We start from the raw sequence: 16,724 nt of genomic DNA, 5'->3' as shown, positions 1-16,724 counted from the left end.
TACAGCATGTAGATGTGCATAATAATTTTTTTACATATATACTGCCGACAGGGAGAGTTTCGATGTCGGGAAAACCAAGATCGTAGGTAAACATTTTGAAAATTGACATACAAATTACTAAAATATAGGTGAAAAAAAATGTTCTAAAATTCCAAATGGGCGGGATAAAGGTTGTGTACGTCTTTAAACCGTGTGTGGTTAACACGTCACCGTCGTGATATAGCAAATAGCTGAAAATATTAAACTACTTCACTCAATTATTGGTCTTCGCGGTGCGGTTAGGTTTTTGTTGATGATTAGTTTTTACCTAAACAATATTATTCCATTTGCGGTGGACAATGGCACGAAATTGCGACTATTGTAAATAATAACAATAATAATAAATAATGATCGGTTGTTGTATCCGTCGCCCCGTCGATCGTGGTCTGCAGCAGTCGCGGATCGGTCGGCGGACGCGGTCATTCGCGCGAAATCCGAGCTGGGCCGCGTGGGGGCAGCGGGAGGTGGAAGCGGCGTTTGTTTTGCAACGCGGCCGGCCTGTCGTATGGTATTATATAGGTGCGGTGGTAGTCGTGTAGGTATATACCATATGCACTTTATTGGCAGCGTGTCAATACCGCACGGGCGGCGGCGCGAAGGACGCGTAAGGGTACCCTGGTATACGCGCGTAACTCAGTGCCATTTCGTCCATCAAATCCGCCGTGGAAAACTACGTTTTTGGTACATAGGTAACCACCACGCGATACGCACAGCACGCCTATTCCACCGGCTCTTTCACCCCGCGCCCGAGGTGAGTCCAACTGCAGTACTGCATATAACTTATTAGTAATATTATTGTTTTGTCGTCGGCATTGAGACGGCCGTTCTTTTCTGTACGTTTTCGTATATTTTTGTGTGTCGTGCGACCGCCGCCGGCCGCGATCCCGGTACCGTCGTTCCTACGCGGTCATTCGGAGGCGGCTTGAAAGTTTTCCACGTATTTTACGTGAGTTAAGTTTAGTGGTGCAAGACACGGGGACACACCCGCCTGTACCGACCCGGGTCATTGGTATTTGTGATACCTGCCTGCTAGTAACCGTTACCTAACTGATGACTTAAAGTGAATTTCGACCACGATTATATCGCATTGGGGTAATGTTATTGAAAATTAAAACCATGCGTTGCAGTGAACAAAATATTGTGTCCAACAAACCACCAAGCGCCCTCCTCCTTGCACAATGTAAGTAAAATTGTGTATATTCAAACCACCTCTGTTCAATCATTCCACATCAAAATATTATTGTACTACGTGTCCGTCATCGCATTACATCTTGTTCGTGACGCTTTTCTCATATTTTCTCACAACAATTATAACGGTTAGGTGGGCGAAAAAACATCGTCATAATATTGTCGTGTACTCAGACCTCCGACGGACGTGCGAAATACCTACACATAACATACGTCGTTTACGCCTATTATAATTTCGTGTGTCGCTTGGAGACCTTCATATATTATGTCCACAATAATTTCAGATTTGCGGGTAGCCGAAAAACGCGTCTAGCGGTGTGCGTGTGTCCTTTGTGGTTTTGCCACCGCCAAAGTGCGAATATATTTTTCGCACCACACCGGTGTATTGTATATGATGTGTACATGAAATATGCGCATATATCATCCGAGTGCGGTGTGGCCTGCACCGCACCCGGGTGGAGGATGTTATTTTTTTTTTATCGTCGAGTATAAATAGCATTTTGGATAGTCGTGTACACGCCGCCGCTGCCGACTGTTATAAATTCGGACTCGCGCGCGAATTTGGCAAACTTTCCGGGTCAAGCCGCAGCTGCTCAGCCTCGTCGTTTTCGAACTAAGACTATTCGATTCCGCGGACACATAATATTATAATACATTAATTATACCTCCATACGTTTTGTATTATATTCTATATCTACCGGATACTTAAACATTCACACTGCAATGACGCCTGAGCCCTGAGACTTTTTTTTTGATGATGGGTATATAGTTTTATGCACCTACTGCTTTTATTGACAATTTTTTTCTCAGCCCATTTTGTTACGTCGGTGTTTAAATTAAATGCTATTGGTAATAATCAAATTAATTATGAACGTGTAAAATTATACATTAAAAAAAAAATGTAAATCTACTTTAGCTCGATTAGTTTTAACTTTCAGTTCCCCTACATGACGAATTTATTTTAATGACTATTATGCAATCATGATGATCTAATAAAATATGCATAGTAATCATAGTATATAACTATAATATAAGTATCACATAAGTCATATACTACAACAGATATAATTAAAATTTAAAAGTTTTAATCCACGTACATGATTTAATACTAAATTCATTATTGATAACATATTGATGAATATTATGATCGATAATATGTCTATTTCGGCATGGTCACAAGCTGTTCGCCTCAGGGATAATAATCCGTCATTAGAACAGAGTCTGTGATTAAAAATTGTTAATTATTACTAAAATGTAGTGGCCGTTACCTACACCTCTACTCTATAGTTATAGCGTTGTATGTCACTGATTTCGTACTATTGTGTTTTATTTATAGGGTCCACGTCGAACGTCGGCCACGCGACTATAATATATACATATTGTGTATAAATATATAACTATATATATAACTCAAATTGTTTAACGACAATTCATTATTAGCAATGAATACTATGCAAAACATTTTAGTATATTGTATATGTAATATTATATAATAAATAAAAATATCGTTCATCGTCACTCAGTCACTGTGTAATGCTAGGACGTAAATTAAAAACAATATTTTAATACATTACACCACATCTATACGGATATGTACAAATTATTATACAGCATGTCATACCGAATTGGAAAATCATATTTCGCATTTTATAGTATTTGGTTCGATTAACTTAACATTATTTTAAATTCTTAGCGTACCCATTTTCAGAGATGGTTGACAACGCAGGCGACCGCGAAGTATGCGCAAAAGCGTATACGGTGGAATTAATAGCTTAAACTCAAGAGAAGACATTTTTTGTACCTTGTCATGTGTAAAAATAATTTATCATCGGCCCTAGCCCCTAGGTACCTATATAGAATTTATTTTTCAAATGTCCCATATTAGAACACAAAAAGAAACCTATCTGAAAAATCAATGCAATTTAACTTCCATCTAGGTCGTAGCCAATTTGTATGTAATACCTGTTGGCTGTTTGACTGTTAAGAATGAGTTCTGATTTGGTTAATACTATTGAAAAAAATTCGTGAGAGAACACAATATTCCACAGAGTAGTTATACAAATAATTATACAATACGTGTTAAGATTTTTTCAAACAAAGAATTCAATTAGTTTGTAGAAAGTAATATTGTAGGGACCGACCGTATTGTTATTTTACCGATTTTATTTATTTATTTTTATATTTTAATATAATTTGTTGTATAGATAATTCCACCATATTTCAATTATTTTTATATATCAATACTTTAAAAACTCAAAATTAAGTTTGTTTTCATGGCTGCAGCTTCTAAAATGTTTTAAAATTAAGTACTTAAAAACTAAAGTAGTTTGAAACAGATCCCCCCCTCCCATATAGAATATTTTTGTTAGACATTACTTTTAAATCCATTGTGGCATTGTGCCGACATTGGTGTAAATAAGATCCCTACGAGCTACAGTATCTGGATATTTGATTTGAATTGTAAATACCAATGAAACTTCAATGCTTTAACGTACTGATTATATTATTATGCATTATTGTTTACACGTCCTTGTGAAGTCGTGTGTCGTGTTATATCCATATTGCATTTTATACGCAGTAAAATGACATTTTAGAACTGTCGTGATAATTCATTAGACTAAAGTAATTTTTTAAACATTTTATTATACAAGATATATATACGTTGTATAACATGAATAACATAATATAATAACTTATAATAATTCTTATAAAGTCTAAATCTTATAAGTTCGTAATTTTTCTTTTAATATCATAAAATAAATAAAGTCAAATAAAAAGTTGTTTTGAATGTTTTGATAATTTAGCATAAGACTTCATGTTTAATTAAGACTTAGTGATTAATATTTTGTACATACTAACTTATAAGACTTGAAACATTTTCTTAGTAAAATCTCAATGTAGATGTTAAGTTTTAAGAAACACTAAGTAGGTACATTATGTAGAGAAAATAATAGAAGAAAAGTAATATCAGAATAAAAGTATACACAAGTAAAGACACAAGCCCAAAAAAGTGGGATCGTTAATAATTTGCACTAGAATATTAGAGTTAGACTGATGTATGAGAATTATCAAAAAAGTTTTCAGGTGATTAGGAGAATAAGAGATATGGAAAAGAAAATTAGTGTGAGTGAAGCTTGATCGTACCCATTGATTAATAAGAAACAGAAGTGTGTAGAAGCTTCGAATTTTTCATTTAGAATGTTTGATACGATTGGATGACGGATGTGGTTGCGATCAGCACGACTTGAGGGAGACATTGGACTGCAGGGGTGTAATTGTTGAGAGAACAAATGTTTACCTTGATATTATTATGGTTATAGAAATGGTCCTTAGATAATTTCAAGTATAGCACTTGACACTTGTACAATATTATGCAGTATAGATTGACCAAAAAGAAGGCGTATTAGGAGATTGGGCACCCACATTTGCACAATATGTAGAGCTCTCGAGAGACGATACCAAAAGTAAATCAAGTGAGGTTAAATTAAATTTCATATAGTCAGGATCTAGTGATAAATCATTATATTTGTTTCATATTATTAACATTGTGAAAACATCATTCTAAATTTGTGTAGGTATCAAAAATATAAATCCTTAAAAATAATCCTTTGCTTACAAATAATTATCAATAATTTAAATCTTCACACATACAAAAATAAATTACAAAATCGTACAGGAAAAAAATCTTCAAAATAACCCAAAGTTATTAATATTATTACCTGCTACTAACTATAGTATTAATTTCGGTTAACCTTGAAATTTTGATTGAGTGAAACCGAATAAAAACTCAAAATAAAGATGTGTAAGCTTGGAACACGTCATACCATGCAATGTTATAATTATAATAATGATGTAATTTATAACAACAAATTATTACGTTGTCGGATTCTTCATAATATAAAAGAAAAAACACAAGTACCCTATTTAATTATATATACCTCAGCTCAACCTACTAAAACTATGCATTATTCGAATGCCTATAATAATTATTGATCAAAACTATAATTTTTTTATAATTAAGGCGTAGGCATAATTATTCATATTTTTTTATTTACTTTTCTAAAACTTAAGTGGGGTTTAAACAACTATTTTATCTAGTTTAAATTTATATTTTATCTAGTTTAAATTTATATTTTATTTCCCTCACACTCATCTTACGAGACAAATTATTTCACATGACATAACATTTTTGGTATACTTAGATAGTTAGATATTACACTTAAATATTAATTATACCTTAAATTATTTTCTAATAATCATTTTACAATAAAAACACATTGTATTGTTATAAATATATAAATAAATAGGTAGCTTCTATATATTATGTAAGTTATTATAAAAAATTATTATATAGTTCAATGCTAGGTGGTTACAACAATAATACATAATAGATCTAGTAACTATTATATTATTCGTTTACTAAAGTTGATAAGTCAAACCTTTAAAATAAATAATGGTACGTTTCGAAAAATATCCTCAAATTTACAGTAAAAATATTTTGTGCAACTGGATGGGCTTGATGTATAAAAATACGTTCGTTGATTACTCATTATTATTGTACATTTATATCACTTTTAATTCCAAGGCCAAAAAACATAACATTAATATTTGAGTTTAAAAGGTTTTATAGTATATGATAGTAGTAATTTTAATTTAGATAGGAAATTAAATAAAGAATTTCAACGAACAAAATAATAAATTAAAATTTTATTTGACATGGTTTACAACAAGACGTATGTTATAACTTATAAGTATAAAGTTTGAACTTATGCTTGAATGTTTTGTTGAAACTCGACTTGGTATTTGTGGCTTTTATTATAGTCCACTACTGCAGTTGTGAAGTTTATCATACAAAGTAACTGTAGTAAAAAAAAAAACATACAATCGATATTGTTGTAGGTAATGTTGTGATCAATTAATTTTATTTAGACTGCATAATATTGCCAAACAATTAATTGTATGATAAATTATTTTTAACATTTTGACCAATAAAATAAAACAAATTAAAAACATACATTTCTGACCATATTAAAAGAAATCATAGTATTATATTATAATATATGGCTATAAATATTGGCTATGGACCAATTCGTTTAACAAAGCGTGAATTTAATTTTTATGAAAAATACGTAAGACATATAAATACGACTATTAACATTAAATTAAGTAAAAATTGTTTAACTTCTTGACAGGAACGATAAAAATTTGACCACTCAAAAGTAATTAAGAACTTATATTTGTTTTAACAATCAAACACATTAAATAGGTGCGAATAATGAACGAAAATTCATAGATACAATGTACAGGCTAATACGTTTTCAGAATTAGTTCTAAATAAATTGTATTAATACTATGCGCACATTTTTAATTTACAATATTATTATATTATATATATGACAAATTGACAAATTGTAGCCCATATTATATTCTTATAATTACTGATTTTATCACATACCTATTGGCTATTACTATTGAATATATTTTGAAAAGAAAAATTCATTAATATGCCATACAATTTCTACTAATCTTTATTAGGTAGGTACATACTAATTAAGAATCTAGGTCAAAATGTCCACGGTAAAAATTTTTCAATTTTGGAAATTTTACCATAGTCAAGGGCTCATAGGCTTGGATTGTTGTCATCAGATGAAAAATGGCTGCGAAACGGAATATCACAGATATCAATTGTGTGTACCATATACACTTGATTGTTATTGGCTCCCTTTGTGTTGGCATTTTTGAATTTATGAAGAAAGGGATTTAATATGCAATAAACTTGTACATTTTAACCATTTCAAGTATCTATCTATCTATTTATTAAGTATATATTTGAGTTTATGCAATGTTATCACCAATATTGTGATAAATACTTCATTCAGTTCCACTATGTTATATTTATGTATATCCAACAAAGTTATATTTATTTTATATATTTTATGTAACTGCGGATTGCTGATATATCAAAATAAAAAAAATAAAAATTTATGATGACACATGGTACATAATATAGTTGCACAATACTTGAACTTGTTTGTCGTCATTGCTCTAGCATAAATATAAATTTGAGACCATTTAAGGACAGATTTTCTGATCGAAATAATAATAATTAAGTAGGTACCTAAAACCTATAGATGCCTAGATTATTCGGTATATAAATATAAATATTAATAATAATATCATAAATACAAAGTACAAACGCATATTTCATAATTGCAGTAGCAATAACTGTTAGTAACAATTTATTCAAAAATAATTTGTTTAATATTATTAAATAAATTCGATATCTATAACATTATAAATTAATCTTATTTATTTATTCATGCAGTAATACCTAAACAGCAGCATGTCAGAAAGACGGACACTTTTGAGCCGTCCGCGGACCCGTGTGTATGACTGCAACTACAACATCGGCGAGGGTTATTATAAGCCAATGATGGACCACCTGGACCGCAAGTACTACGGTACTTCGGCCGCGCCGGCCGCAGCCAAGCCCTCAAGTGGATTCTTCGACTCCAGTCCAAAAAGCCTGTTCGGCACGTCCGGCTCATCGGCCTTTGACGAATATAGATCTTCGTCACCAGTGCGGTCCCGGCGCAGCGGATCTGACTCCAGATTATCGTTGCCCGATGACGAATTCGAACAAGAGGTAAATGCTGTCGATGACATTATATGTTAATCGTTTATGGTATAATGCATGATGCATCGATCGCTATACGATTATTGTATGTATTAAATCTGTGAAGTTACTTGAGGGACAGTGTAGCAGTGTGAGTATAAAATATATTAGACAAGTACCTAATGTTAGGTAGTATTAAATGTTTGGAACAACATACGTCTCGTCTTAAATATTTTTGGTGAAAACATTGTTTGTAAAGCAGTTTAGCCGGATACTTTGTTAGTAGTAGTTGTAAAATGTATATAGGCCAAGACTCGAGGAAATTTGTCGAGTACTGGCATATCAAACGGTTAATTTAAGAGCAGGAGTTTTGCTTAAAAGTTTTGCTAAAAGGAGTTTTGCTCTTCGTGATTTGAAATATATTATTATTTATTACTGTTGATCGATATTTACCCATTAGATACTGGTTCAGGATAAAGAAATTTACGTAATCACATTTATTTGATCCATCAGATATTTTGAAGTTAAATAAACTACTTTATTTTTATGTGTGAGTACAGCCAATGCATGTAAGAAAAAGAACGTGTGGCATATTTACTGTTTATGAACTATACATGTAGTATACAATATATTTTACTACTATATTAATATATACTATTATTGCCATATTATAAGTATATACCATATATTGGACCTTGGTAGTGAAATAGCATTCCCTCCAAACAAAAAAAAGTCTCTAAAATATTCACCATATTATATAACAGAACTGTGAAAACGGTTAATCAAACCTTAGCTTATAAAAAAAATAAACAAACTGATTGTAAAAACGTATAATCTAACTGTATAGTGTATACATATCACATATGTAGCCATATAGCTAAACGTATAATTTACACCTTGGAGTTTATCCAAAATTAAAGGATGTCAAAGTGTATAAAAATTTGATATGTATTTTTAACATCTATTTTTGGCATTGTATTTTTTCTAACATTTAAATGGGATTAAAAATAATCAAAGAATGATTTACATTGTTATATGGATGCAGTTTTAAAAATATTTGTGTATACATAATAGTATGTACCATATAAGTTTTATATATTATAATTATATAGACACCTGCTATACAAGTTTTGGATGCCTATATAAATATTATCGTCTATATTATTTTAATACATAATACAGTTATTTGTAGTATAGGTAAATAAATATAAATTTAAAAAAACATAAATTTTCCGTTCGTCTTTAAATGTATTTTAACTTTTAACTTGAAGTTCATGAAATTACTTGATTTTTTATCATGTAAGTATGGTAATTGAAATGCAAAATGTCTGAATTTTGAAAACTTTAAGCATTTGTGTTGAATATGAAAATAATAAAAAAGTAACTTAGTAATAATGAGTGGGTGTGTAATTAAGCTAGCTTTAAGAGGATGTTATACCCGCATGGGTTGTCTCCGTCTTACAAGTGCGTAACATAGCTAATTGTACACTCAGCAGAACACGTGTAGCTCCGTTAATTTAAAAATTAAAGTGAATTGACCTCTTATAAAATCTAAACTTAAGATTATTATCTAGGCAACCTCATAGGTTTTTTATTATATTTTAATTTTAACGCGAGTTATGAGTATTTTAACATTGTAAATTTTTTATACATCTTAAAATACTTATAACTCGCGTTAAAATAAAAATATAATAAAAAGCCTATAAGCTTGCCTAGATAATAATCTTAAGTTTAGATTTTATAAGAGGTCAATTCACTTTAATTTTTAAATTAACGGAGCTACACGTGTTCTGCTGAGTGTACAATTTGCTATGTTACGCACTTGTAAGACGGAGACAACCCATGCGGGTATAACGTCCTCTTAATATAAAATATCACATTTATTCGATATCAAATCAGATCCGATATCACACCCAAGCGGTATAACGAATTGAATCCACAAAAACGTCTGCGTCAACAGTCACGAAATTTCTATTTCTTAACTTTTCTCTTAAACTATGATAGCTAGAAAGTTGGTTGATAGCTCATTAAAAAAGGATTATCATGTAGATACAAAATGTGAAATTAAAAATTTTTAAAAAATGTATTTAATTTTTCACAGTTAAAAAAAAGAGTTATTTTTTGCTCGATTTTCATTTAGCGGAGTAGATTTCCGAAACTGGAGAACGGATTTTGTTGTATGAAGTTTTGTTAGCTTCACATTGGCTAGGAAAAGTGCAATGAGGATATTCAGAACTTTGTCTTCAATCGTTAATTCACTACAAAGCTTTAAAGCTGAAAAACATCAAAAAACGCCCAATAAAATGTGTTTTGATTTATTTTAAAGCTCTACAGTGAATTAACTATTAAGGATAAAGTTCTGAAAATCTTCACTGCACTTTTTCTAGCCAACGTGAATCCAACAAGACCCCAAACAATAAAATCCGCTATCCGGTTTTGGAGATCTATCTTACTAAATGAAAATGATTTTTTTAGCGAAGCTGTTCACAACGACATTTTTCTGGATTAAAATTGTTATACCGCTTGAGTGTGATATTTTGATTCGTTATCAAGTATTCAAGTTTAATAAATAAGTAATTTAGTAAATAAAACAAGCAAACGACTTTAATACCTCTTAAATTCAAACCAGTTATATTTAACCTACTATATATTCTACTAATCTACTATAATCAAGGCCGTAACTGGAAATTAATTTCAGGAGGGGTTTTAAGCAAAAAAAAAAAGTGCTCTAATTTTATTAAAATATTTCATAGGTAATTTAATATAGTATAAAAATTTCGGGGGGGGGGTCCCCCAGGTACGGTCTTGACTATAATCTAATATCTTCTCAATAAATTAATTTGTAATTGATAATTTCTTTAAAGTACAATTTTGGTTTAATCATATTGTAATAAAATACATACATATTACATACAATTAATAAATTTCTAAAAATTAAAAATTAAAAATCAAGAAAGTTTACATGTCGATCTCTAACTTGGCAAGCGTTTTTTTTAGATTCTGAGTGGAGCAATGAACTATATGTTAGGTAATGAATTAACAATGAAGTGTCTGAATAGACCATACAATTTGTTTAATATTTTAACTCATATTTATAGGCATATAACATTTTCGATTAATTTCTATAAAAAATGTTTAGCTGCTGGTCAAACAACTTGAGAATGTCATACAAGGTTCCTTATACGTTGGTCTATCATTAAAAAAAAAAAATTCTAACGGAAGGTCAAATTTAAATTTTTATGAGAGTTTGAATTTTATTTTTTTACAACATTGGGTATTCAATAACCATATTATTTGATAAACTATACATATAGGTAACCAATAATATTAATAAGTAATTAGTTATAATGTAATCGATATCTATAAATGAGATTTATATATACCGATTACATTATAACTAATTACTTATTAATTTTAATGGGTACCTATATGTATAGTGTATCAGATAATAAAGTTATTATTATGATCACCATTATTTAAGTCGAATACATACGTCATCTACTCATCTCTATAACGACACCAAAATGTCATACTGATACACACCCAACTATCCAATAATAAGTTCACAGAGAAAAAAACTGTAACCTTGTAAAGCTGTATACCTGTATGAGTATAAATTAAACAGTTAGTTTTTTTTAATAACATTAATGTCCAGGTTACAATAATTTATTTGATGATAAATAAACATTAATAATAATAAATATATATGAAAAACAGCATACCTATATACAGTATGCACCGTGCATCGATGCTCCACTATTGGAGTTCAAAGAGGCATTGCATATTTTGGTGTATACTGTATATTGGAGTATTTTTTTTAAGAATATTTAAGTCCAAATTACAAATTTATGTTTGTTTTACTGATTTTCCGATGTTTACGTTAAAATCTTAAACTCCAGATGTTCGAAGCGTTTTCGAGGTCGTGTACTCATGTGTACAGGAAATGAGCAAATCACCACGTACTACATTTGTTCGAGCAACTTAGAATGATCTTTTCTGTTTTCATTACTTAGATACTTATTGAATAAATTAAGGCCTTGGGATGAAAGGAATAAATACAGCACAATAGTAGGTATATTTTGTGTTACAAAATAATAACTAACACTCTCAGCTGGTTCCTCCCGTGATTTGGCAGAGTGGTTAAATTGTACTGATCAGTGTTATAAGAATACACACACTCGGGCACATTTTGTTGCTGAACTCGCAAGTTAGTGCTCAATATAAAAAAACCTTTTATTATAATTTCACTTTATAAAAAGGAAGACACTATTTCTCAGTATACCCAGAATATTAATATTAAAATGTAGTGGTTGAATGTACCAAATGGATTCTCCGTCTTCTACAAACGAAGCACATACAAATTTGCATTATGAGTAATATTATAGGTACAAAAGATGGCCTAAACTCTATAAAACTACTGTATTATAAAAAATCAATGTGTGTTGTCAAACACAGATAATTTTCTTTTCTTTAAATTTGGTAATATAAATCAATTTCCCTACCTATAACATTAAAGCAAACAATTAGAATTTCAAAAAATCAATTGGTTCTGCTATTGGTTTTTGGCCGACGGCGAGAATTACTTATACTGTGTTTCAAGTTTTCCTACAATTAGTTCACAGACCTTTCCTATTACAGCAAAATATTAAGAAACTAACATGTAAAAAGCAATAATTGAATATATTATGTAGGTAGGTATATATGCATAATAATACTTATAGATATATTGGTATAGGTACCAATTAATAAGACCTAAATACTGTTAATACATATAATGCTAATTAATTGGAAAGTCAGTACCTAACCCTTTTTTAAATTATTTTTTTATAAATTATGGTAAAAGGGAGGCCGTTAGTAACAAATTGCATTAAATATTCGTATTACATCATGATTTATGCAAGCAAGGGTTTCTGACTTTTCAATTAGTTAACATACTTACTATATATTATATAGTGTGTAAGTATTACCGTAACTCGTAAGTACTAGTGGTTGTTTTAACAGTATAAACATTTATAATTATTGTCTCCAATTGTATTATATAATTCAAAGTCATTACAATACAACATTTTTAATTGAATTTCAATTTTTGCCTTCCAAAAGTACCAACTAAATCCAGTTTTTACTAGAAAAAATCTTCAAAGTTGAGCATTGAAGCATTTTTTCATCTATAAAACATACACTTATAAGCAAAAAAGAAAAGATATAACTAAAATAGTTTTTAATTATTTATTGATCATTACAAAATATTATAATTACCAGAAAAAATTAGCCCGATTTTTAAATGTGTACAAACCTCTGTTCAGATTTCATAAGAATACTCACACATTTAACTTTTCATTGGCCCTCGCACTAGAATGTTCAGTGGAACCCATTATTCTGTTGAAATAAATAAAAATATAAATAAGTAAAAAAGAAACAATATTTTATTTTTGTGGAAAATTTTAGTTTTAATCTGTGTGTCGAAAGTGTTCAACAAATGTATTTATAAATTAAATACAGTTTATGTAAAGTTTAGATTAGTTGTGACAACGGTGACGGTGATCAAAAACCATAAAGGAAGACTTTTATTATTATATTTCTCCATGCCAAAAACGCCGAGACGGGACGAAAAGGGAGAGAATCGGCGGACCTCACCGCACCGCACCATAGACCTATAAACTTAATTTCTCTTATTAAACTCGATCCACTTATCAGTTGGTACTTTTGAGGGTTTAAGAAAAAAAGGAAAAATGTACGTAATACCAGTTATCGATCAAAAAAAATTTAATTTGTATTTTTACCAAATATTTATATTAGTAATTTCTTTCCATAATAAATGAATTAATAATTTTGGATTTTTTTGAGGTATTTATGCGATATTTGAAATTGTTATTGTTTTTTTTTATATTTGTATTGATAACATTTTATTTGCTTAGTCAAAAAACTTTAGGAAAATTTAGAGCGAGGTTCTCTAAAGTTATTCATGTGATTATTAAACATATCGATAATAGTATAATACTGAATCATAATTTGTTTTTACATTAAACTAAAAATATACTTAAATAATTCCTAAGCTCACTTTCTTTAAGACATTTTAAATTCTAATTACCTAGTAGTTTAGACAACATTTTATATTTAAATGAAAAACATCAATTATTCCTATAGAATTTTTAGTTATTATGTTGTAATTCGGAAAATAATAGATGTAGTAGATCTCAGATTCTCAGCTCTCAGGGACATAAAACAATATACGTTTTCAGATATGTTATTGAGTAAATAAGTTAGTTAATACAATATAAGTATATGATTGATATGTATGAAGCGTTGTTGACGTGTGATATGTGAATGCATCATCGTGACTCGTGAGGTACTCACCGCACTATTTTGTTCACACACACTATTACACTAATGATCACTATGTACAAATTTACACAACACACACACACATTCACTAACTATAAAAGTCTTTATCGAATCCAATTACCTTAAAAAGTAGGTATATAACTGGCAGTTGGCATTACCTGTTGTATAAGTTATTCAAAGTTATTAGATGGGTGTAGTGAAGTCTGACCCCCGAGAGACCCTACAAATGTTGGTCTACCATTCCAATCATTTGAACTTTAAAATTACTTACAAGTTACAACTATATAGTATGTTCGAACGATTTTGAAATTCGATTGAAACTATAAACATATGCGAATTCGCGATGTATACAGTATAACAGCATACCGACAAGTGATGATGTTACTTTATTTATTATACCTATGATTTAATAATGTATAACATAGATTGTGTGTTATTTGTGTTTCAGGTGGCCGCAATGCGTCGGGCTCGTGCCGCCAAGGTATCAGCTGCCCGGACGGCATCTCTAGAGAAGGAATTCGAGTCAGCGTTCAACGGTTTTGCGTCGGACGGCAAGCCGAGGCCGCGGCTCAACTACACGGAGAAGATGTTGGACACTGTTGGGCTGAACAGCAAATCACAGGGGGCGTTGGAGGACGAGGTCTACAAAAAGAGGACAAAGTCCTTCTTCCAGGACGCGGAGGATGTGGTGGCCACAGCCGAACTGCACGCCAACAACCGACGGTCTGCTGCGTTAAAAGCGCATCTACAGGACCAGGCTGACGAACAGTCTGCCGGTCAGCTGGCGGCTGAGGCCAGGGCGCGCAAGTCCAAGGCCCGTCTACTAGACATACAAAACGAGCTGGATGGCATCGTGGAACGGGATGCTGCCCGCCAGAAGCGCTCGGCCAATCTAAAGGCCCTGTTCGCTGATAACGAAGCGCTCACAGAATCAGTTAGCTCTTTCAAGAAGAAGTCATCGAAAAAAGTGTCATTTTAATGGAATTTAACGTATTTAATATTATTGTTATAAACATAATATATTAAGAGAGAAAGAGGTATAGGTACCGAATCAGATCGGATGTCGTAACCGCTAGCTGTCATCTTTCATCATTACAACAGTTCTCTATTTTTCCCACTCTATCTCTCTTCTCCTCTCCTTTCTCTCTCACTCCGCTCTTCTTCTCATATCCTGACTCTTTTTCTTTCTCTCTTTTTGTCTCACAATTTTTTCTCTTCCACGTTAAAGTCTAATATGGCATTACATATTTTAATAATAGTGATATATTTCATCTGGCGTTGTTTTTTTTTAAATAGATATAGAGCATAACATTTTTGTTCGTCGGATTTGTAGGTATTCGAGCAGGATAGAACAAAGTTTAATTAAATTTCTCTTTTTAGTTACGTTACATAGATTTGAGTTCAAATGTTGTTCGATATTTTTTTTTGTTGTTGCATTTTTGTGTTATTATACATTTAACGAACAACTGAGGTATGTATTACCTTTAACGATTGATTAAATAAATAAATACCTACTTATAATTGTTCGAATATATATATATACGATATAATAATAATATACGTTCAAATCACAAATAATATTATGTTTTGTAAATACTATAGGTACCTATTATATTTTTCGGTTTTCCGAATACCTATATTGTTTTATTTAAAGTTTAAAATACTTTATAAATGTTGGGACGACTAATACCACGAATTTAAAATTATTATGAGCTGTGTTGAATAGTCAAAATATATTGAATATAGTTGCGAGAACTTTTAATTGAATTCCATAACGTTATTTTAGTTACGACTTTTTTTTATTTTATTAAAATATTATTTACAATCTATACAATAAAAACAATAAGTATAATGACTAAATTTGATTGATGGTTATTGACAGGATGTTGTGTTTATGGGCAGGCACTCGGCAGTGCCACCCTACACTTTAAGTTACCACTTAAATGTTTTTAACAGCTGCTCAGATATAAAATATAACAATTCGTACAGCCAACACAGCTATACTCAACAGGTACCTGATATACCCATTATTATTACTTTAAACAGTGGGTATTTGTGACTTGTGGATTCTATTTGACTATTTCTAAACCTATATAGACAAATTATCATTTACGTAAATGAGAGGAGCTTATAGAAGGACTTAACCCTCCCTGGCCTTCACCTCTCAGGCCTTGAGATATTATTTTAATATGTATGTATGTATTATAATCGATATATCAAATATGAAATAGATAAAATGTATTATAAATATAATATATATTATAATTAAATCATTAGTTGTTGGTTAACAGGCATTTGTGTTGTGTAATCGAAATTATGTAAATGTTTTGATATTGCCACGTAGGTATTGTTAGACTTATAAATAGTTATAAAGATAGTGTGAACAATTTGTATATTAGGATAATAGGATCAGTGGGCCAATTGCGCTTAGTGTTTACCTTTTAGTTTTACATTTCGGTATCAAAGCTGTGTTTTGTTCAATCTTATTCCATCAGCTATATAGGTATATTTAAATAATTGAAAATTAAAAACTTATATG

The 16,724-nt window shown here is 30.7% G+C and overlaps 1 protein-coding gene across 2 annotated transcripts; it reads left to right on the top strand.

Annotated features, from left to right (window-relative positions):
* Window positions 1-655: 655 nt before the first annotated feature.
* Window positions 656-15,707, top strand: LOC111036222. Of its 2 annotated transcripts, none has more exons than XM_022318176.1 (3): window positions 656-790; window positions 7,553-7,873; window positions 14,634-15,707. In XM_022318176.1, the coding sequence occupies exons 2-3, from the start codon at window positions 7,571-7,573 to the stop codon at window positions 15,162-15,164; spliced, it is 834 nt and encodes a 277-aa protein (XP_022173868.1). In that variant the 5' UTR covers window positions 656-790; window positions 7,553-7,570; the 3' UTR covers window positions 15,165-15,707. The 2 variants fall into 2 exon arrangements, with proteins under 2 accessions (XP_022173868.1, XP_022173878.1); XM_022318186.1 differs by lacking the exon at window positions 656-790 and adding an exon at window positions 1,082-1,219.
* The last annotated feature ends 1,017 nt before the right edge of the window (window positions 15,708-16,724 follow it).

This window comes from Myzus persicae, unplaced genomic scaffold (assembly GCF_001856785.1).
Source record: "Myzus persicae strain clone G006 unplaced genomic scaffold, MPER_G0061.0, whole genome shotgun sequence".
Classification (NCBI taxonomy): domain Eukaryota; kingdom Metazoa; phylum Arthropoda; class Insecta; order Hemiptera; family Aphididae; genus Myzus; species Myzus persicae.
The sequence above is the reverse complement of the archived record's forward strand: the minus strand, read 5'-3'. Positions and strand labels throughout refer to the sequence as shown.

Bases quoted from the DNA above. Each gene is read 5' to 3' on its own strand.
- LOC111036222 (XM_022318176.1), top strand. From the start codon at position 7,571: ATGTCAGAAAGACGGACACTTTTGAGCCGTCCGCGGACCCGTGTGTAT. The intron at 7,874-14,633 runs GTAAATGCTGTC...TTTGTGTTTCAG, and splicing joins ATGACGAATTCGAACAAGAG to GTGGCCGCAATGCGTCGGGC.